The sequence below is a fragment of the Simochromis diagramma genome, unplaced genomic scaffold (genome assembly GCF_900408965.1).
Source record: "Simochromis diagramma unplaced genomic scaffold, fSimDia1.1 OVJJ01000334.1, whole genome shotgun sequence".
In the NCBI taxonomy this organism is placed as follows: Eukaryota; Metazoa; Chordata; class Actinopteri; order Cichliformes; family Cichlidae; genus Simochromis; species Simochromis diagramma.
In genome coordinates this window covers 3,161,539-3,185,217 of record NW_024386764.1, presented here as the reverse complement: position 1 = coordinate 3,185,217, position 23,679 = coordinate 3,161,539, and the positions used below count along the sequence as shown (strand labels likewise).

General features: G+C 41.7%; 1 protein-coding gene across 4 annotated transcripts in view; it reads right to left on the bottom strand.

The window, feature by feature from the left end:
• Nucleotides 1–3,072: 3,072 nt before the first annotated feature.
• opa1 (OPA1 mitochondrial dynamin like GTPase) overlaps nucleotides 3,073–23,679 on the bottom strand; it is a 38,097-nt gene continuing 17,490 nt past the window's right edge. For all 4 annotated transcript variants that reach the window (XM_040031929.1, XM_040031944.1, XM_040031937.1 and 1 more), the window contains 6 exons: nucleotides 23,336–23,476; nucleotides 23,116–23,232; nucleotides 22,799–22,892; nucleotides 22,058–22,168; nucleotides 4,853–4,926; nucleotides 3,073–4,765 (listed from right to left, as the gene is read on the bottom strand). In XM_040031929.1, coding sequence (XP_039887863.1) covers nucleotides 4,862–4,926; nucleotides 22,058–22,168; nucleotides 22,799–22,892; nucleotides 23,116–23,232; nucleotides 23,336–23,476 — 528 coding nt within the window. In that variant the 3' untranslated portion in view covers nucleotides 3,073–4,765; nucleotides 4,853–4,861. The remainder of the gene's footprint in view (nucleotides 4,766–4,852; nucleotides 4,927–22,057; nucleotides 22,169–22,798; nucleotides 22,893–23,115; nucleotides 23,233–23,335; nucleotides 23,477–23,679) is intronic.

Below are 23,679 nucleotides of genomic sequence, written 5' to 3'. Positions count from 1 at the left end.
CCGATTCTTTAGGTCTTGGTATTTTCACCAAACAAGAGGTGAAATAATTAGCATAAATACTAGAATAATCTTTAAAAACAAAGCATTAAATATGCCAAATAAAAGTAACGAATAATCCTCATCATGCCATCTGACTGGTTACAAATTCATTTTGCAACACGACTACAACAACATACCGCCAGAAACATGAAGAGCTGTCTTTACTGGGAGACTGTGACTCCACCGTTATGGATGTAATAATTGAAAGTCCTCTGACTTTGCCTTGCACAAAATCAATAGAGAACAATTCATTGAGCAAGCACAAGAGTGGATGTCTTTAACCCTCATCCACCAGAGGATGTTTTAAATCAGCAGACATGTACAATAAATTCTGAATTTCTGCCTCTCCCTCTGAGTCAACCAGCAAGCCGATAAGAGAGGAGACAGAAAGGCGAGAACAAAGTGGGTGCTGCCAACAAGAAGGCAAACAAATGCTAACACTGCTGCTACTGCCAAAAAACGCCCATCCCCACAACTTATTACCCTTTTCTTGGACTCATTCAAGGTTTTCATCATCTGCCGAGCCACCACACCCCCAGTGAAAAGGCCCTGAATGTGTCTGTATGATTAGATGGTGGATTTAAAAAAAATGAAGCAACAAGATTGGGCTTTTCTTTTTCTGCAGAAAGACTAGAAATGAAGCTTTGTGCAGGTCCACTGCTGTGGCACATTTGACAGGTCTGGCCTGACTGCTTTTGTGTCAGCAGCATAAAGGGGATTGAGAGAAAACACAAACCGCGTCACTGTGCTGTTGTGGCGCCTGACTATTAGTCAACGTGACGGTCTTTGCAGATGCTAATGGGTTATAGTGTGTCCAGGCCGGCCTCCCTCGCTCCCTGAACATGGCTATCTGATAGCACAAAGGCCTTCTGCTGAAGGTTGACTTTTCCCCCTTTCTTTTCATGACTGCTAGAGTCATTAGGCTTTTTTCTTTTTTTTCACTTTGTTTTTAAGAAAACAGCGGGATATAATAGTAGGACAGAAAGAAGCATTTTCATGTGTAAAGCCTCAGGTGATGGTTCAGAGGCTGATGCCCTTTGAGTAATGCAAGGATGCAGTAACAACCAGGCTCTTGTGAAAGAAGAGAAAATGCCCAGAAGTGGAGGACCTCTGGACTCTGACTTATTAATCAGGCAGAGCCTCTCCCTGCTGCCTCGGGCTACAGTGAGTTTCAGTCTGATCTGGGATAAGATAGCAGCCTGCAGAGTTTGTTCAAACCCGGGCCAGGGGCTTCACTCCAAACAGCAGCAGCCAGCTTTATGATAAAAGTACACAACATGATAAATCCATACATAGAACACATAGACGCTTCATCAAACAGGGAAGTAGCAAGCTTGACGTCACCCCCGATTTGTTCTGTCTTCAAACTTCAGGCTGAGTATTTTTACTATTGCCACGAGTGTGCTTTTAAACCAGATGTGATGAGCGTGGGGCAGATTTGCATGTCTATATGATAATCATAAGGTGTACGTATTTTATTACGTACACCTTGCTGGTACTGGACTAGATCCCCTTTACCTGCCTTCATTCTTCATGGTGCAACAAGATGCTGGAAACATTTCTCAGATATTTTGGCCCATGTTGACATGATAGCATCACACAGCTGCTGCTGCTTTGTTGGACATCCTTCATGAGATGCTCCTGTTGTACCTCACTCCAAACATGCTCTACTGGTGTGTGATGGCTGCAGCTACAGCCATACAGTGGTAATATCTACCAAACATCAGGGTGTTTTTTGTCTGCTGATCAGCCACCATTTATTTCCCCTTTGTCTCTTTAGGTAGGTCTGCTTGTTTGAGTTTGTATTATTGGGTGTCATCAGCTTTTGAGTAGAGTTCTGTTACTTTGACCTCTTCTATGGGCCCAAGATTTAGATTTCTCTGCATAATTTAACCACGTTTGTGTTTGGGTTAAACAAAAAGACTTTAACCTGTGCCTGACTTTCCTTCACTGCTCGGTCCATCACGTGGTGACTGTGGAGGCCATCCGAGTACAGTAAACTCAGTTTTGTAACATCCTGCTTTCATGTTGTTTTATGCTTAATTCTGCCATCTGAATGTTGCAGTAGGAAATCAGACTCAGAAGAACAGGCAGCATTTTTTCTTCTTTTCCCTGGTTTTGGTGGCTCTGTGTTAATTGTAGCCTCAGTTTCCTGTTGTTAGCTGACAGGAGCGAAGCCTGCTGTGTAGCACATCTGCATCAAGGTTTGCCATACTGTGCACTGACAGATGCCTTTCTGCATACTTTGGCTGTAACAAGTGGTTATTCCAGTTAATCATGTCTCGAGTTTCTGTCATGTGATTGGCTAAATAGATATTTTTATGAATGTGCAGTTGTATAGGTGCACCTAAAGACTGACAATGGAAGGAAACTACGTACAGTTAGTGTACTGGAGGCATTATAAGAGAATCATAAAGAATTCTGCCTTAAACTCATTGGGAAAATTTATTAAGAGCAAAACAGCCGAATGAGATGACAAGAGGTTCTAGTGATTCTAAGAATTGACTTTATTTCTCTGTGACCAAGGAAATGAATGATTATTTAAATTAGAATAGCAGTTTGTAGGACGCTGAAGTGCTGGTTAATACAATACCCCCTCCACTGCTGGATGGCCAGAACAGCTGCTCTGTGGATTAAACTGCAAGCTAATAAGCTCACGGTGATAATGTTCACATGCAAACAGGTAGACTGCACAATTTTAGTTTACCCGTTAGTCTATTAACATTAAAACAACCTATTAAAGTTTTTTTCATGTAATTCAGAAAATCATAGCAGCACAAAGCTATCACGAGTCACCCAGAAAAAGCAATCATCTTGATGATGGCACCTTAAACAAATCAGAGGGTCACGATAGTATAATTAGTCATGTTTTGGATCCTGAATATAAAACTGTTATGTCAGTGCAGACTCACCTGAGTAGCATTGTTAGAGGCCACTAGCATGAACCAGCAGGCAAAACTGCAAAAAGCTTCCAGTGCTGCAAACATCGGTTTAACGCTGACATGTCATGAAACAACCAAACAAACGAAATAATGATTTCTTTATTTGTCAATTTTATTTTCAATTTGTACTTTTAAACACAATTTAATAAATAAAGCACAGCGGATGGGATACACCATGCAAACATTATTTTCTACAACATAAAACACGTTTTTGAACCAACTCAACAACTCTGTTACACAGTTCTGCGTTCAGGTGCTGTACATGATAGTAGCTCCACGACTGCCCATTAAGTTTTATATTTTATCTTTTCCCCATGTACAGATAGGAAGGAAGGAAGAGGAACTAACACGGTCTCACCACCCCCCTTCAGGCAAATATAAACAGTTTTTCCAGCTTGGTAGAATGAGCAGATGTCTACGTGGGTGATGGAGGTGCAAGATAAGAGGGGCTGAAGATAAGAACGAGGAAAGAGCAAAAAGACTGGAAACGAGTGGCTGATGGGAGAACCTGTGATTTGACCAAAGCATTTAAAATCTTCCCTTCCTCTTTTCTTCTTTATGCTGTTGTAGCTTAAGCATTTGATCGAGCACAAAGAGGGGACAATCGTGCCTGTGCTGCATACACAAACATTACCGCGAAAGAACATGAAACCTGGTGTAGGTTGGAACCAAACCCACCCTGAGTGACTGGACACTGGACCGGGATGGACTAGACGAGTCCACAGAAATGTGCGATAACTGACAGATGATATCAGCTCTGATCTTTCAAAGGTTATGTAACCTGTTGTGTTTGTTTACTGAAAGCGCCTCAAGCAAACTGCAGAGGTCTTTTTAGTAAGGTGTTTACATTATGCTTAAGTATTCTAAATTAATTCTTAATTAATTAATTAATTAATTCTTAATTAATTTAGAATACTTGTTTTTGTATTGCACAAACCAAGAAACGCCACAGACAGATCTGCATGGACTCAGACATTTGAGCTTGGAGCTAAATCAGGTAATTGTATGCAAATACTTAATTTTTGCTAATTAAACTTCAAAAGACCCAAATAATAAGAAATAAAATCAAAGTGTTGTATTGTATATTGTATATCATATTCTCTTAATCCTGCAAAGAAGTAGTATGCAGTATTAATTGACTATGTTCTGCAGGTTGCAGAAGGAACACCTAATTTAGGGGAACATATAGCCTGCATGGAGAATCCCCTCGCAGCACAGAGAGACAACGGTAAGTGCTTTAAGTTGGAAGTGCAACCAAACTAAACCAAGACTTGTTCTGTGCCTACCAGCCTACTAACTTGGCATGTTTTAGGAGCACCAGGTGAGACAAAAGGAGCCAATGGCAATAGGGTCTCTCTGTACACAGATCAGTGAATACACACCTGCATAATTACATATACACAAAGAAAACCAGGACATAACGTAAAGTGGAAAAGAAATAAGAAAGTTGGAGATGAACATGTACACAATTTACTCATTTATTGAAAACAAGCGGTCAGACGTCTGTCAGGACTCTGCAAGCTTCTTATTAGGTTTGGGCTCCTGTACAGAAGTCCCTCTGGTCACCCCAAGAAAAAGTTACAAGAAAATCGCAGAGAAAGCCTGAAAACTGTTCCTTCATCTTATCGCTCTGTGCAGGTCCGTCTCTCCATAGGTGTCCGCGGGGTGGAGGGGTGGGTATGATGTGTGTGGTGAGTGTTTGGGGCGAAGACAGTCATTTACAGATGAGTCGTCTTTGCTCAGTGCAGTTCTCTGTTGTGATCCAAACTTTATTTTCAAGAGCTCTGATAACAACAAGAATATAAGACGGGCTGCGTTTAGTGAACAGGGCATCAGTTTGGTTAGGAGCTGACAGTTACAGAGACAAATACCTGGTTCATCTATTTCTCCTTGTGAAGAGCTTCTATGAAGGCTTCAAGTTTCTCCTGGATCTCACGAACTTTCTCTGCAGAGAAGCAAACGGTGGGTTTGTTAAGAGAACAGAATCGTCAGCAAACACAAAATTAGCTGGCAATAACTTCAGTAACTTTAAAATTGTTTGTCCTCCACTAATAAAAGAAACCACAGAGGTAAAGTTAATATATTACTGGGAACACGTCATACTTTTTAATCTCCGAGGACCTGGCGTCCACGTATGTGGACATCACACTTTGGGTTGTCTAGACCAAAATAATAAATTTTGCTCTACAAGGGCCTGATATCCACTCATGAGGATGTTATACTGCCACTGTTCTATTGAAATTTGAAGCAAATGTCCTCCTACGGGGATCTTATTTTTCTCAGAAACAAAAATGAGGTGAAAAGAAAAGAAAAGAAAAAAAAGAAAAGAAAAGAAAATCACATCATTCTTTGTTTTTACATTCATCAGGTCCCAATCAGCCCAAATAGCAAAGAGAAATTAAAAATGCATGCCATGAAAGAGTTCAGGTCTTAGGAGGTTAATAACACAGTAAAGTAACATGTTACTGTACGAAATCGAGTAATTACAATGACCTCCTAAGACCCGAACTCTTCCACGGCATGCATTTTTAATTTCTCTTTGATATTTGGTCACATTGGGTCCCAATGAATGTAAAAACAAAGACTTACCAGAATTTCTTTTTTTTTTTTTTTAACCTTATTTTTAAGAAAAATAAGAGCCACATATGAGGATACTTAGTTTCAAATTTTGATAGAACAGTAGCAGTATAATGTCCTCGTAAGTGAATATCAGGCCCTTGTAGAGCAAAATTCAGTATTTTGGTCAAAATAACCCAAAATGTGATGTCCACATATGGACGCCTGGTCCTAGGAGGTTAAAGTTACAATTATGTTGTTACTTGTGTCGAGTAGTTCTTCAGTTATCAGCATGTCAGGCAGACAGAAAGCAAATAAATAGAATGTAAAAAACAACATGAGCTGATTTCAGTTCATGACGATGTTATAATATTTATTTATTGTGATTTGCCTGCCACAGAGAAAAAACCCCACTTAAAGTTTTGTACATTATTTTTACAAGAGCACAACAATGAAGTTCAAACTGCATCCAGGACAGAAACAACCACATTATTACTGCTAACACACACTCAGCTCTTTGCAACCATCTGCACAGACAGCATGCTAACACAGAGTTACCCAAGAACCCAGAGTGATGCTAAAGCTGACTGTATGCTGACACCAGCCCAGCAGCCAGAGCCTGAACTTAACATGACAAAGGCAGTGATGACCAATCTGGTCTTTAAGCCTCCGTTTCTACCTGTTCATGTTTCTAAAGTAGAATCACTGTGAAGATTGCTTTGAAGTCTCTCTGTGAATGTGTTCATCTTTGCATTGTGTTGCTGGCTTTGTGTTCATACTTAAATACTAAGAGAAAGTACGTACGTGTCCTCGTTAGGATGGGGATTTGTGTTGGTGTGTGGAGATGTGACCTGAGATTTATACAGTGAACTGGTAATTATGCCACTTTGGCTTTCAGATCATCGTACATGTGAGGAACATAACAGTAATTAAATAACGTACTGCATTACTGTTAAAAAAAAGTAGCAGCTAATGAATTCAGCTTTTGTTGAGTAATACAAGTTATCTGATTTGTCTTTCTCTGTTACATATACAAAAACTATAACTATGTGGACAAATACTGAGCTTTTATTTGCTTGCAGAACTTTACTGTGATTTCCTGTGCATCAGCCAATTTTCTTTAAAAACTGAGAATTTGATTTCTGCAGCTTTTGCAGTTAAGAAAACACTAAAATGTCAGTAAACAGAACCAGGATGAGGTGGAGGTTTAATAAATCTGCTCTCATTCCTGTGATATACCTCTACAGTTAGACACTTCAACACATTCTCCACCAATACACCAGATGGTCCCCTCTGACAGTGACAGCAAAACCTCAAGGCAGGCCTCCTTCGTACATCATGATGACGGCTTGTGTACCCATTCCCAGTTAGCACGGACCACATCAAAGCTCTCGCTCCCCCTCCCCTTTTTAAAAAAAAAAAAATACTATGTACCTTCAGGGCAGACACGAAGAGAGACACCGTAACAACAACATTTCACATCAATGGGGGTCTACTGAAGAAATAGTCACTCACTTCTTTTCGTGATTAAACTCCTATTGTCCTGAGACTGCGTAAGACGAGCAATCCTTCCACCCAACGTGTACTGTCACACGAGATGAGCGAGCCGTCTAAAGCGGACTTAATCGCTGATTAAACAGTGGTGGAAGGAAGTCTGCGGGCCAGCGCGGGAGAAAAGGAAGCCGTGGCTTGCGATGCCAGCTGTACCTCCAGGCCCGGCTGGCTGGCTGCGCAGCTTCTCTGTCACCCTTGTTAATCTGTCTGGATCTCCCCCAAGCACAAACTCAAACATGAGCTCTGAAAAACAAACTAGCAGTGCACTATATTGATCAGTCAGCGGCAAAGAGATCCAGAGACGAACCATTGTCGATTGTTTTCCTACGAGGCAGGCCGCAGAAAGCACGGCTTTTAAAAGACTTTTAAAGAAGATAAATCACTGAGGCTTGGACCCCGGAGCAACAGTGACCAAAGTGTCCATTTCACATCAGTACAAAAGTGATAACTGCGTGCGTGATTTGCAGTGAAACTAAATATCACACTCAGGCGCTTGTGTGCAGCCCCCCCTTTGAAGGGAGCATGGCTGCTTAGGTATCCTTTCCTTGATTGATGGGAAGAGAAACAGTTGTTGGGAGAGATGAAGGCACGCCCACACTTATGTCCTAAAAAACTGAAAACTGGCAAAGCTGAGAAGTCCTGGATTACAAAAATAACCTAAAAAAAACACAAACACACACAGACACACACACACGCACACACACAGGTAGGCAGAACTGAGAAAAACTGACTGACAGCCAGAAAAGCTTGGCTGTGAGACGCACACACCACCCAAATGTCTTGAAAACCAGCAAGCGCTGCACAGTCATGTCACCTCCACCTTTTTTCACCTTCCCACACATTTACCGCTGGCAGGTGGCAGGGAAAAAAAAAAACGAAGGAAAAAATCCCCGGCCTTTGATACTCCGTTAACACACTCGGGCAAAATGGCAGGGCGTTAGGGGGAGATTACAACACCTAATGGAGGCATTAAAGGGGGCCTGTCGAGGTGCGCGCTGACAAGTCGCTGCAGCAGGTGTGGGGCTGAATGAAACCTAAACCTCTGGTATGCCATTCGAACACGCAGCGCACAACAAGGCACGGCTCAAAGGCTGCTCGCAGAGTTTGGCTTCACAGGCTGTGTGTCCTGACCACAGGACAACATAACTCAATCTGAGCCAATAAGAACGGGATTAGCAACATCTGTCCGACGTGAAGAAAGAGATGGGAGTTATGGGGTGAAGGGGGAGGTGAGGGGGTTTTGGCTGGTGTGAGGAAAGGAGGATACTGGCTGTCAGATCATCAAAAACTTGGGAAATCCCCTGGCTCAAGCTTCAAAGCTTTGCAGTGGGTTTAGATGTGGCTGATGATAAGGTGCTCTATAGAGCTTCAGCATTTCAAATATAGACTGCTTAGCACAGGTCAAACATTAAGGATCCTTTCCAGCTACCAGGCAGAGACGCTGAGCTCTGCTAGCTCACTGGAGGCAGCAGTGGTCTAGAGGTGAGATTAGGGGGTTTGCAATAAAGAAAAGACACTAGTCTAATTTCCCGAACCGCCTGAGAAAGCTTACACTGGGAGGGTGAAATCCACTCTTCTATAACACCTGCTGCTGAGGCAACTGAAAACCCATCACTCATCCAGTGGACCACAGTATTATCTAACTCCTATCAAGTTAAGTAGATGTCATTACTATTCAGGTGTATTTAGAGAATAATAGTGGTAGAGAGCTGCTGAATGCAACTCTTTTTCGCTGCCTTGGGGGCGAAACGGTAATTTGCCAGTCACCATTATATTTTGGAAATATTCGACAATGGCTTGTTACTGCATTACAAATGCTATTCAAACTTTATTTTAAGACTCTGACATCTGGGCCTGTAGGGAAGCTGTCAGAGCTGGTTTGGTTGATTATGTTGTGAAAGGGTTACAGGCTTCACGCCGACAGTTTGTTTACTCTGTTACGAATTCATTGACGGGTTTGTAAACTTAAAGCTTTTACCTGTGATTCTGCTTAATGTTTACGCAGAGACAATGTTCAGCCCGCTTACTGGTCGGGACGGGAGCAACAAAAGTAAACACAGAGAAGAAGCAGGTGCTGTGTTCTGGACTATTGGACAACATGAAGACTTTACATTTACAGCCAGTTGCTAGCCCATAGAGATCTTTAGCTTGCCTCATCCCAGAACAAGAAGCTGTTTTTAGCTCAAACTTACAATGTACACCTGGTAGTTGTTCAGATCGAGGTCGGAGCACGTTCACACCATAAACGAACCGCTCTGGAGACCCTCCGAAGGGTCTCAGTGCGGCTGTTCTGGTTAGCACCCGAGTGTGATTACTGTCTTCACCTCTACGCAAATGAACTGCACCGAAGGGGAAAACAAACCAGTTCGATTTAAGCAGACTAAACACCACAGACGTGAAAACACCTGACACATGGAATAGCAGGAAAGCACTCTGATAAAACAGGCTGGTTGCTTGTAAAGTTAGATCCGTGTAAAAGAACCAAAAGCATACATGAAGTGTAATGGCTTCAGGTAGACTGTAGCGGAGTTTGCAGTAAAGCAAAACGTTGATTTATGAAGTAACTTGCTGTAATTCATCAGTTCCACTTGCAGCCATGCTCAATTAGCTGTACATCAAATAGCCATATATATTTTATTTAGACTAGATGTAGATCAAAGGAGCAAAGCCCATTTACCATTCTCTTAAAGCAGGATGCTTAACGACTTTAAAATGAGCCCTTAAAATGAGCAGCTTTCAGGAGCCCAGGAGGACACGGGTGGATGTGAATGGCATCTTTCAGAACAGCCAATATTTTCTGTGGATAGAAACTGTGAGGAACAGATATTTATTCCCTCCTTTACCATCTGTTTGCTACCAAAGGACAGGATAAAAAAAAAAATTAAAAAAAAAGGCCACAACAAGGCTTTCTTTTCACCGTCCTGTGGAAACGCAACAAAAAAAGTGGACAGAGTCACCATTGCCTGTTCCACACTGAGCAGTGGGAGTAGCGATCTAAAACTCAATTTAAGCGCCTGTTTACCTAAGAGATGAGCCTCAAAACACAGTCATTCAACCGCTCACCCCTTTATCTGGTCATGAATATTCCCATAATCCTCTGGCCTCCATCCCAGAGGCCCCTTCTTTAAGATGCTTGGTGGTGTGTGGGTTACCAAGTGTGGAGGGACTGGCAGACTAAAAGAAAGACAGGGGAGCCTTTTCCGTAAATCCTCTTTTTCAAGGCCTTCCCTCGGCTGATCTCCACATGAAATGATATCTCATTCACTCTCACTCTGTAGAAACCCCTAAGCCTGCCATGGCTGAACTGCTGGCAGAAGGACTGATCCCGAAAGCCTTTAATTGACCTGTAATTAGACTGTGTGGCCCTGCTGGACAAGTAGCCACCACAGAGGAGAGAGAAAAAGACCTGGGGGAACTGCAACTTACTGTGAAGAAGGAGGGGGAAAAACCTAATCCCCTTCCTCTGGGATGTGGTCACTCTTCTTCATTCAATGTGAAAGGGAGTGAGCAGTGAAGAAAAGATGGCTGTCATGAAAAAAGTGGCGACAGAAAGATTTCGCTGGATGAGTTTGGCGCCAAGGTTCAGGCTTCTTTCGCATGCCGCTCTGACAGGAGAGCAACAGTTTGCAGAACGGCCAGTGGAGAGAGTGGCGTGGGGGCTTGGTTCCTGTCCCGGCCTGTCATCATTCACGAAGAAACTTTTTATAGCTCATAACTGCCAAGGTCATAGTGTAGGTGGGGACAGTGAATATTTAACTCTCTGGCCTTTCCTTCTCCGAAAGCTGATCTCTTAATGTAACAAACAGAAAAGCCATTTTCCTCAGCATGCTGTTGCTTGATTTGTCACTAAATCTGGATAGTCACGCTATAACAGAAACTGGTCCATGGGAGACCCCGGGAGTGCCGGTATGTCAACAGCCCTAACGCCATGTCAGTGACAGAGCAATGAATCAGCCCTCGCACTTGAGTCTCTTATCTAGAAAACAGATGCCTGTGAGAACGCAGTTTAACCTGGGGAAAGACACAGAGTGGTCTGAACAGGTCAAAACGTGGGGTCAGCCAAAGGGCAGTCTAAACAAAAACAGCAAAATGCGGGGATGAAGCTTTGAAAAGAGCCAGGTGATGACTGCTGGTCAGACTTTTAGTGCAAAAGATTGTAAAACTGGGGACAAATTTGGAATAAATTGGCATTTTCGATGGCTTTAACTCTACGGTACATAACAGACATATTAAAAATATATCAGGAAATTCTATAAAACAAGTCTGAGACAGTAAATCTGCTCATGACTCATGGTGTAAATCACAGCTCGTCAGGAGTAGACGTTTTCCGAGACTCACCTCGTGCACTCAAATGGAGGCCAGTTGTGAGGCTAAGTGGCAATCAATCACGAGGATCCACATGAGCCCGGGGATGTGAAGCAGAGTCTGGCTAAACTGATATCTTGTCATGATTCCTCAAAGAAACTCCCCTGCGCTGAATCAGCCACAGGTGTGCAGCTAAGGTTAACTGCCAATGAACTCTACATTAAGCACATGCAAGTAAGACGGGGCCAGCGTTCCTCATCGCTTTTCCACCCTCAGGTAAATACATGCTTCCAGCTGCTCTGGACTCCACACACCTTATATCAATATAACACCGGAAAGACAGAAAACGCCTAAAATTCCTTTGAGCCACAATAAGTTAAAAAAAAAACAAAAAAAACTTGGTAACTTGGTGAACTGCAGGTGTTTTACCTGCAAAGATGGAGAAAGTAGCACCGTTTCTTCTTTTAGTTTACGAGTATTCTTGTAAAATACGCTGCTCGAGAATCACTTTTATTTATAAAAAACACTTTTATGCAAACCAGCCGGCATAATAGATTTTTTGGAAACATAATGATTTCATATTTGCGCCTGTTTAGTTGGACCATTTCCTTGCAAGCTCTCCAATCAATCCTACATTACTTTTATAATAGTATAATGGAAACGAAATGCATCATATTGGCAACAAATCTCTCGCATTTGCACCACATTTTTATTTTGCTATACTGCTACACAGAATCCACAACAATAAAAATCCATTATAAAAAACAAAAACAGAAAACTACACCATGTGCTGTTTTAAACTGCCTACAAGAGAGAGCGTATGGTTTTCCTATTACCTCATTTTAAACAGCACCTGATGTCAGAGCTTGGTGTGTGCATGTGTGTGAGTGACACGGCGATCAGTGGGAATGGCTCCCCGGTGGCCAAACTGTGCTGGGAACATGTGAACAGAAGCCTTGCTTTTCCCTCCCATCACCACACATCTTTCTCTTTCCTATTTTCCCACACTTAACTCTCTCTTTCCCTGAGGGGAATGAGAGATGGCTTCACAATCTCCTTCATTTTTTCCCCTTTTTTTGTTTGCATCACCACTTCCATCATCACCTCTTGCCTGGTTGTCATCTAAAGCACGCAGCTTTTTTTCCTGCTTCTGTAGTCCATTTGATTTATTCACAGATCTTCTATCTAGGGAGGATATTTCCAAGCAGACAAACGGGTGTTACGACGCTGTCGTCCAAAGATTATCAACAAACTGAATAACACTGGAGCTGTTTTAATGAATGAAACTCAATTTTTTAATCTTGTACTGCTTGCGTTTCTTCCTCTTTTTCTAAATTAAACGGTGATGCAAAGGTAATTAAGTCCTCTGTCTAACCCTGTTTAAACAAATGCTCATGACTAATGATCAGCAATAACAACAGCTTGTCAATCATATGATGGGCATGCCTGTGTGTGCACAAGTGTGTGTGTGCAAAACAAAGATTCCTGGTGCTTGACATGGGAGGATGGATAGATGGATGGATGGATGCGCCAGAGTGCAGGAAGGAAGCGAGAAGTCGGCGAGGAATAAAGGGGAAGAGACAGATGATGGGAAAGTGGAAAGAGAAACAGGTCATGACTTTGGTAAACGGTGGCAGCTGGCTGGTGGGAGAGCGTTGATAACAAGAAAAGAAAGAGCACAATGAAAGAGAAACCAGTAATACACAGCAGTTGGAAAAAACTGTTGATGGTATTATAGCTGGAAGTAACAGAAAGGAGACTTGAAGAAACAGTTAAGCCGAGCAAAGGTAACGAGGGAGTAACTGAAGAAGAGTGAGTATAACCGAAGCAATCCACTCGACAGTTTCAAAAATTACCTTGAAAAACAAGACAGACGCGTTGAAAATCAGCTGGCATTTATGTAAAGATAGCTAGTCTTATTAACCACTCAAAACGCAATTGTGAACCACTATTCATTCACTCACTCACTCACTCACACACACACACACACACACAAACACACACAGGCATCTGGAGCTATTTAGAGTTCAGGAGGAGGAGAGGGGGAGCTGGGAATCAAACCAACAGCCTTTTGATTGCTAGGCATCCTGAACAACGGCTGCTCTCCGTATGACAACAGCAACAATCAGCAAATATTAGGGGGAAATAAAACTCCCTCTAATAAAGCAGATATTATGGAAAAACATCTTAGTCTCTCTTCACTTGTACTTTACTGAACAAGTGAACAAAGAGCTGTCAAAATGTGGAAAAACCAAAAAGGATTTACAGATATCTGATTGTGCCTCGCAACAGAAAAGCAGTAAGTCCCACAACATTTACCAAACAACATGAAATGAAATACACAAAGTACTGCTTCATATTTGCCAGTGTTATGACAACTTCTAGATCTACTGTTGGTGTACTTGATGCTCCCAAGGAGAAAATGAATCATCTGGCAGTGACTCTGCAGTCTGAGGTTTCCTTCTTTGTGGGGGGGAAGAAAAAAAACCTACTTGTAACACTAATAAGACTCCCGGTTTACAAAACCACACTTCTGACTAGTGTAGATGCATTCAGAGGCAGTTAGAGTTAAGGCAGGATACCACAAACAGCTACACACGTCTGATTGGTGATCAGATATACACAAACACAAACACAAACGTAGTACACACAGTAGGTGGGAGGTGACAAGAAGCTTTATACTATGTAGTTGCCAGTGGACCAAAAAAGAAGCTTTGTTAATAAGTGAGGACTAACATTTAAGAAAAAAATAGCAGTGCAGAAAAGTCTGTCTGCAAAATCACTGGTCACTGTAGAGCATGGGTGTCAAACATAAAGCCCTGATACCAAACTTCATCTGACAAAGATGAATCCAGCCAATGGGAAGCTTCAGAAAAAGGTGAAAGAGGGCATACAGTTTGGACTTTTAACTTTTCACAAGTTTTACAGCTTTTCCTACTGATGACCTCCCCCAAGGCCATTCATACTAGACCAAAGTATTTAAGTAATAGAGTGAAGTAATTGATTTTTTATATATTAAGATATCTCAGGAATTAAATGTGTCGTTTAACTTCTTCACACTGTCAGAAGAGGGAGTCAGATCTGGGTTGTGGAGGCAGCAGTTTAAACTCAAACATTCCTCATCCCAGCCAGCTGAGGGACATAATCTCTTCAGCCTTTCCTGGGAATGCCCGGGGGGAGAGTCCCAGTTGGACATGTTCAAACCCCTCACCACACACATTCTGACAGTTCCTAGACAGACGTCTGAACCACTGCAGCAGGGTCCTTCTGATTTGCTGGAGTAACAGCTCTGAGTTCCTCTCTCTGAGCCCAGGCACCGTTTCTGCTGCTTGTATCTGTAATATTGTCTTGGTCAGCCGTAGGTGAGGGTAGGAATGTACAAAAAAACAAACAAAAAAACCCCAAAACAATATAGTGGCAGCTCTGTCTTCACAACAACAGATCAGTACAGAGGCCACATCACTGCAAACACTACACAGAACTGCCTGTAAATCTCATGTTCCACTGTACCCTTGCTTCTGAACAAGACCCTGAAACAGTTGAATTTGTCCACTTGGGGCAGCAACTCATATTTAAACCTGAAGTGGGCACTCACCCTTTTTCGGTTGAGAGCCATGGTACACGCTGCAAGAGTGTGAGCTTGTGGTTGCCATTCAATGAAGCCACCAGGCCCACATCCTCAGCAAAAAAGACAACCCGAGATCCTGAAATCTGGAAGGTGCTGGGTTTCATGAATATAGTCAGTGACAAAGGGCAGCCCTAGAGGATTCAAACACCCGCTGGGAAAGAGTGTGGAAATGCTGTGTTCTGAATGCAGTTGTACAGAGATTAAAAATTATTCATGGAAATTTCATAACTGGTGAGTGTTTTGGCAAATTCCTTGCTGGCTGTGATTTGACAACTTGCAGTATCAATAGCATAAAAAGTATGAAACTGTGGTAGAATCTGCTGAAATGGGAAACTGTCGTTCAGCTGTGGAGATCGTGGCAGCTGTGTTTATTGTAAATGTTCTCATTCTGAATAAAAAGACACCTTTGACCGGGTGCCATTGTAGTTTGACATAAAAACATAGTTGAGGAAAAAGCTAGTTAAGCATCTTTAATGATTGTTTGTGTGCAGATCTGGAAATATGTCTAATTCTAAACAAGCTTCAATAGCAGCAGCATTAATTCCTAATGAATTACGACCTTAAAGTCATAAAGAAAAGCAACAGAAGCACCGCAAAGCTTTGTACAAGCAACAGCAGCAACAGCATGCCACCACCCTCTGCTCCCCTCTCTTCTGAATGAGGGAACATGTGCACACAACACCTTAAGATGATACGTCATCCCTTACAGCAGGGGAGAACAGAGGAGCACTTCTCAATGAGCCTTCCCTAATCACTCTGGAGGAAGCTGCTCAAAAGAGGACGAGGGGGAGGAGATGAAAGGAAACGAAGTGAGCGTGAGGCTGAGAGGGCATTCCGCTGAGCAAGCCCAGACAACCACAGCCTCATTGTGTTCGGCTTCCACGCGAGAAAAAGGAGAAAGTGACTGCATGTGCAAACACGCAAACACTTCACACATTAGCACTGTTTTCAGAGCACCTTCTGTTGACACCTTTCATTCCACGACCCTCAGCTAACCCTCGCGTCACAAAAGCTCAAATCCATAATTTTCCACACGCTCTTGCATTTATCAGAGCCAATGAGCCTGCCGCTGAGGAGATGAACTTAATGTAAAAGGTTATTCGGTCCCAGGTGTTCATCTGAATCGACCCCTCCCAAAATGTGTCAGCAACCAAAGTGTGAGACTGATTGATTTTGCTGTCCAAGCAGCGTGAAATGCCTAACTTCCCGTGTAGTGACAATCATGAGCTGTCAACATGGATTCAAACTTTAAAAAAGGAAAGAAAGACTAAATGTGTTTTATCATTTCTCCTCAAAACAGTCAAACACATTTGTGGTGAACACTGTAATCAATTATTCAGAAGTTTTACGTTTAAAGCAGAGATGTTCAGTCTTGTACAAAGGAATAACAGACAATAAGTTCACAAAAAAAGATATCAAAGAGTGATCAAATACATTTAGAAAAATCAAAAAATCCCCCCCAGAAATCCCAAATAACACATCCCAGAGTAGCCATGCATCGCTAAGCTGAGCAATACATTTTTTTGTGCTTAAAAACGCCACTGCAGCATGTTCATAGATAGAGTCTAGTCAGTGTTCTGTTAATGGCTTATTTAATGAGTCACAAATACACAACAGTGGCAGTACAGACTTACTGCAGTTTCATTACTGTTTACATTCAAGTTCTGCCATGATGGCTAACACTGGATTGGTGGGTCTACTGTGACTTTTTGAGTTGGAAATCGAGTTGAGGGGGGCGTTGCAGATAAAAATACCACCTGGGAACTTGGAAATTCAACCTTAATGACCAAATCTGAAATATATTATTACAAACAACCATGACCAGGTTTTAAAGTCGCCAACTAACCTATTAAAAATAAATAAATAGGGATGTAATACTGTATGTTGAAAAAACCCATTCATTTGTGGAGAAATACGAGTTTTTAATCTTGGGACTGAAAATATTTTGGGGAAAGTAGAAAGGAGGTGCAAATGTGCATTTCTATTTATATATTCAGGGACCAGTGCACTATGTGCACGTTCTTCAACAATCTGACAAGGTAGATAAAAAGCCACCAATGTGGGAGTGACTGCTGGAATCTGCTCCTTCCTGTTCCAAAACAGCCAAACTGGCTCTAGGAAGAAATAAAAAACTGTTCCACCTTCCATTTACACACCGGATTTCGATTTGTGGACACTGCAAGCAAAGCAAAAGACTGAATCCTCCCTTAGTTATGCTGCAATAGACGTAGGCTGCCGGGGATTCCCATAATGCATTGAGTTTTTCCCTTTCCAGTCACCTTTCTCACTCACTATGTGTTAACAGACCTCTCTGCATTGAATCATACCTGTTATTAACCTCTGTCTCTCTTCCACAGCATGTCTTTATCCTGGCTTCCTTCTCTCACCCCAAGCGGTCGCAGCAGATGGCCCCGCCCCTCCCTGAGCCTGGTTCTGCCGGAGGTTTCTTCCTGTTAAAAGGGAGTTTTTCCTTCCCACTGTCGCCAAAGTGCTTGCTCATAGGGGGTCATATGATTGTTGGGTTTTTCTCTGTATGTATTATTGTAGGGTCTACTCTGCAACATAAAGCGCCTTGAGGTGACCGTTGTTGTGATTTGGTTGTTATATAAATAAAATTGAATTGAACTGCAGATGTGTGGTGAAATAACGAGTCTGCATTTATACTAATAATAGTATCAGATGATTTTTTTAAGTATAAAAACGCATGAAGACACATGAAGACACTAAACTCAATGTTAACATAAACATAAACATTAAACACCAACACCTTGAACAGATCTGTGTGTTACAACTGACAAATATCTCACACAAAACAAAGTGCTGACATAGAAAAATGGTGCAAACTCACGACATTAAATACGACATTCACGGCTTGATAAAATAAAAGCAATCCTCCAAACAATGTGGTACAGTGCACTGTCTATAATCAGCTACCACAGTAGCTCTAACAAGCACAGACAAATGCAAACACACTCAAACACATACACACTGCACTACGTTTCTATGAGGGTCAATGAAGCAGCCAAGCGACAGCCCAGTGGTCTCCTAAGAGGGCTCTGCCTGCACATTAGGCCTGGGCTTTGCTCCAGAGACGGCACTGTGCCATACAGCTGGTCTGGCACACGCTGACAAACACACACACCCCCCCGCTTTGCAGCGTACTATTAATTAACAGAGTTTTCACGCTGTCCCTCACGCACACACCTGACCTGTATTTGTAACCTGAGTGATCGTAGGTCTGTCTGCGAGTAGGGGCAAATACGAGTTTAACAGCAGTCCACCCCTGGAAGCGCATTTCTGCTTTTAAGTGTGTTTATCTTTTCTAATGTCTCCCATCTCTCCCACTTTCTCTCCTCTCTAACCGGAGAGGCTATAAAGGTGAAGGTGAGCCCTCCTCTGAGATTTGCCCATTGTGTTTTTCTTTCCCTCTGCCAAGGGAGAAAAGTGATAGACAGGATCAGGTGGATAGATTTTAACAGAGGCAATGAAATAGGGTCAGAATGACCCAGGGAGTTGGAGCCAGGTTAAAAAAAAAAAAATAGCTGGATCAAGTAGCCTATGGTATCAGCTGGCTGACCTGTGGGGTCAGGCCATAGTTTGGGCCTGAGGCAATCTGACCTGTTGTTACTAAAAGGTCTGGAGAATGAAGGAGAAACGATATTGCAAAGAAAAGATGATTTCATCATTGATGGAACTACATTGAATAAGGCTGTTTCACACAGATGCAGACAAAAAAACAAACAAAAATCTTCTCCTGTCGAGAACTGCATGTTTCGGAAGGAACCATGTGTGATTCCTATCATGTGTTCTTAAATGTAGTAACCGCCTGATGTTGCTAAAGACAGATTTAGGGTCTCCTAACAGCGGAAATGTCCTTAAAAGTACAAAGTAATCACTACCTGATACTTCTAATTAAGAATGCTTAAGTTGGGTTTTATTAATTATGCTTTGCCATGTCCAGTTACTATATTTGCACGAGTGAAAAGCTTCTGCAAAGGAAACCTTTATGATGAGCCTTTCAGTTAAAAAAGGAACCAGAAAAAAAAGAAAAAAGAAGAAGAAATCTTTGCCCAGAGGAAATTGAGGCATGTCAGCAACTCAGCCCATAAGCCACGTGGTTCAGTCTAGACTCAAGGACCCACATACCCACACACTTAGGTCTAGGCTGTGTTACACCGAATGCCCTGCGCAAAGTGTCCGACAGCAAATGACCCAGATCCTCCACTCACCCACTAACTCAACCTGACAGACTGACAAAGCTCAAACTCTGGAACATACATTTTCTTAGCAGAAGGAAAAGAAAAATTTGACATCACTGTAAAATTAGGGCTGCAAAAGGGCGGCGTGCTGTGAGGTACATTTCCAGCAGACTGCAATGTTAGGCTGGAATGTTAGTTATGAGTTACAACAAAATAAGTGGTGTTAGATTTCAGTCAGCAGTAGAGATAGGAGTGAAGGGAGTGAGATATGAGGAGTAAAATGCAATAAAGAAAACTGCATTTCATGGTCAGTGGTTCATGGTGACTCACAGAGCATTTTATTCTGTTTACATTTACGTTCATTATACCTTCAAATTACAATAAACAGATTTGTTTTTCCTGATGTCAAAATTCCCATCTGACCCTCCAAATGATGGCTGCTTGTATTGATGCAGATTTAAAGAGTGAAGCAAACACTTCACTACAAATAATTCATAAAGAAACAAAATAAATGTGTGTGCATGCACAGGTGTGGTCCTACACTACATGGTTTCTTAAGAAATTCCAGACACACTCCTACATCTATTAGTGAGGATAGTCTTTCCAGATGGAAAGTGGGAATGTCATGTTTGGAAAAGTTTATGGATCCACTTGCCTTATAGAATTTGCAAGGCCAGGCAGGTCTAAACATGGCTGACGGTGTGTGGAATGGAGAGGGGGCTCTGTGACAGAAAAACCCTCAGCAAAAACCTTCGTGTGTGTTTCTGTCTTCTCTGAGTGCCTCTTAATGTAGCATGACTATGTCTGGATGCAGTGAAGTGTTTGCCTACTTAAATACTGTACATGTGGTCTGCTGTTGTTTACATGGAACGTAATAAAAGCACTAATGTGTTTTTGACAATCAGAGCTTACATGCAACATATGAAAGTCAACAAAATCTAAAAGAAGTTGACAGGAGAATGATTCCTGCAAAAACTGACTTCACTCTAATGTGTGTATTTGAGGCACGTATTGTTCTTTAAACTCTGAGATCATGCAGGCATTTGCAGTGTTTTAACACTGTGCTTTGACTTGGATTAAATGTGAGAAAATTACAACTTAAACAACTTGTGTGTAAATTGTTGTGTACTTCTGTGGTGACAGGAACAGTCATTATGCATGTGCATGCTCGTGTGTGTGTCACAGATACTTCTGAAATGGCAGCAAGCCATGTGTGCCACTTTGCAAACACAAACTTTGCTTAGCAAGCAGAGCTTCTCTGAATAAGACCAATGCTGGAGAAGACTCATTGCACCAGCTTTTAATTAGGAGCCTTCAAAAGGCTGACAGGTAAAAATTAGCAGATATATCGGTCCACCCCCGAGAAAAGTTTCCCAAAACTCACTTACAGAGCAGCTACAGCACATGTGCACTGTGTCGCTGTAGGAATAGAGTCAGTCTTATTTTGTAACTAACATCAGTACGAATTACTTTTGAGAACGAGTCATTTTATTTGCAAAAACATATCTGTGCTTAAGCAAGAGCAGTTTCCTCAAAATCACAGAAGGAAAGGAGGAGATGGGTCAATCATTAATAATCAGTTCTTGCTAGAGTCCAAGTGAACACTTGTGCAAAATTTAAAGGAACTCCCAGAAGGCGTTGAAGAGATTATGTGCACAAGATCAAACATCTCTTCTGGGGTTGTGTCAGGAAGGGCGTCCCACGTAAAACACAGCCAAATTAAACGGGCAGCTGTGGTTACCCCTTATCAGATTGCTGAAAACAGCTGCTTCTTTTTTTTTAATAAAAAGTATAAATTTAAATACACTTCTATTATTTAGCTAATGTCTTAATTTCTTTGTTTATTTAAGCTTAATGTGAGAGCATCTATTGTGCGTGTTGTCATTTATGTTAACCTTGCTGTTACTTGATGACGACTGATATAGATGAATTAACCTCAGCGATTTCTCCAACCCTTTTTAGTTTTAAAATGAGAAGCAGTTTTATTAAACTGAACTATTGCCTGAGCTCCTCTCCATCTCTACTCCTCAAAGACTCAGCATCTCTTTTTATATCCAATCATGTATTTGAACCTATTACTAATTCAATAAATTAGTTCTGAAATGTTCCACGTGATGCGTTTTTTAAGAAACACAAAACTGTTCTGGTCTTTTCTGTTATTCTGTTTCCCCCGTTTGAACTTCTCATTGCTGTAAAAAATAAGCTTACATATAAATAAATATTCCTTTAAATAATGTTCTTCTGCTTGAACAATTCATTTGTACGTCTTTGTACATTTTTCAAATAGAAACAGCTTTAAATGCTTTTCAAATATTTTCTGTCTGCTGTTACCTACTTCTTAGAGAGCATCCTATTTTCTAGGCAACTGAAAACAGGCCTTTTTAGCCAGCCTGTACTGTTAGCTTAACTTAAATGCAATAATACTGCCATACTGGACTAATCAATATAAATTCCTGAAGCATCACTGCCACCTACTGATGACTCTAGGATTTTATAGAATGGATCCACGTGCTTAATATAACGTAGTTGACCTGAGTGGTCAAAGTAAGATATGCATACAGTACGGTGCAAAGGTTTTAGGCAGGTGTGGGGGAAAAAAGAGAAAGTTTTCAGAAATATATATATATTGTTTATTGGGCCCAAATGTATTCTGCAGCAGGACAACGACCCCAAACATGCAGCCAAAGTCATTAAGAACTATCTTCAGCGTAAAGAAGAACAAGAAGTAGTGGAAGTGATGGTACGGCCCCCACAGAGCCCTGATCTCAACATCATCGAGTGTCTCTGTGTATCTGCAGTGTATTTTCTGCTCTGCAAGTGTTTGTGTGTCTTACTGAGATCCTCAGCCAGCTGGACTCGGCGGCCAGTTATGAGTTGGGTCTTCTTTTCCATGTCTTCTCCAAAGTCATCCAACACTTCCTTCACGTTTTTCTCCAATCGGCGCACTGGCGAGCACGGACACAGAGACAGATACACAAGAAACGATAATAATCAATGCCTGGCCCAACAACAATGAACTGCACTTTTCTGTCGATCTTTTGTTTTGATGAATCAAGTTATGAAAACACTTTATAATGATTAAAAAGACTCGGAGAAGGACTGTAACTCTCACATTTGTCTTTACTTTATAGATAATCTGGATAACTACTGGAACCTTGCTAAAGGATATAAAAATCACTAAGCCCAACAATGAAAGTGCAGAGACGACTTCACTCAAACATTTCTAACCAACAGTGAAATGTGATCTCAGTATCAGCTTTGGGGATGGCGTGCAACTAGATTCACTGCACTGCATTTTTCACATGTTTCACACAAAGTACCACTGATGGAACAACTTACTCCACCAGGAGGGAAAAAATCAAAAGGAGGAAGTAAAATTCCTGCCAATAACCTGTTGGTTTTACAAAAAGATACAAGAAAAACAAACCCACAGAAATGACAACTACAAGGCTGAAATCATTAAAAATAGAAGGTTTGATATTCTATAGTTTTACCTTTATTCCATAAATAGCTACAACTGCTGTTATGGAAATAATATAGCGCCCCCCCCAGTCCACCCAGTCCACAGTGCTCACCTTCAGTGTTGGTAAGTTGCTGTCGTAGAGTGTTGGCTGTTATAACCAGCATCCTCTGTATCCTCCAAAACAGCACCACATCATTGCACTCCAACTGCAGAAACAAACAGGGATATCAAATTTTTATTGTTTTTTTTTTTTAGGTTGTTTTTTGGCCTGGGACAGACACAAATCAAGGGTGTGTACCCGCTAGGTCTTCAGCCTTCAGTACACAGGGTGCCCCAGAGTAAAGTTACATTTTTTCCAAACTAACCCTGACCTCAGGTGAAACTGCATAAATACATAAAAAAAAATAAAAGACAACTCTTTCTACTTACCTCAGAGTCAACAAAGTGTCTCTGGTAGTAGTAGAAACCCCTCTTGCAGAGGTTGCAGTGTGACAGTGCCTTCTGTAAGAAGTGTCGCCGATAAAGCTGATGCCACGTATCCTTGATCTGAGCAGGTATGGAAATATTTCACCAGTTAACAGAGGCCAAACATAATTGTCAGGTATTGCTGTTACAAAAAAAATGTTTGGAATAATCCGTTCCATCTCACCAGCATCGGGTCAACTTCTACACTCCGTGCCTCCAGGTTCTTCCGTACTGTGGTGACTTCATCATTAGCCAGGTAAGCCGTGTGCTCATCGTGCAGCTTCAGCAGGCGGTCCAGCTCATTTTTTGTTTCATTCCGAATATGCTGCAAGGTTTAGAAAAGCAAGTCTTCACTTCAAGGAGCATTTAAATGTAAAATATTACATATATATGTAAGCTCTACAGTGTGGATGGAATTAGACCATTGTGTAAGGTGATAGCTTTTATTGATCTTCCACTTCACAGCTTCAAAGCTCCTTATAAAAGCTACTGCACCATCACAACTATGACTTCTGAGGAAATCCTGCA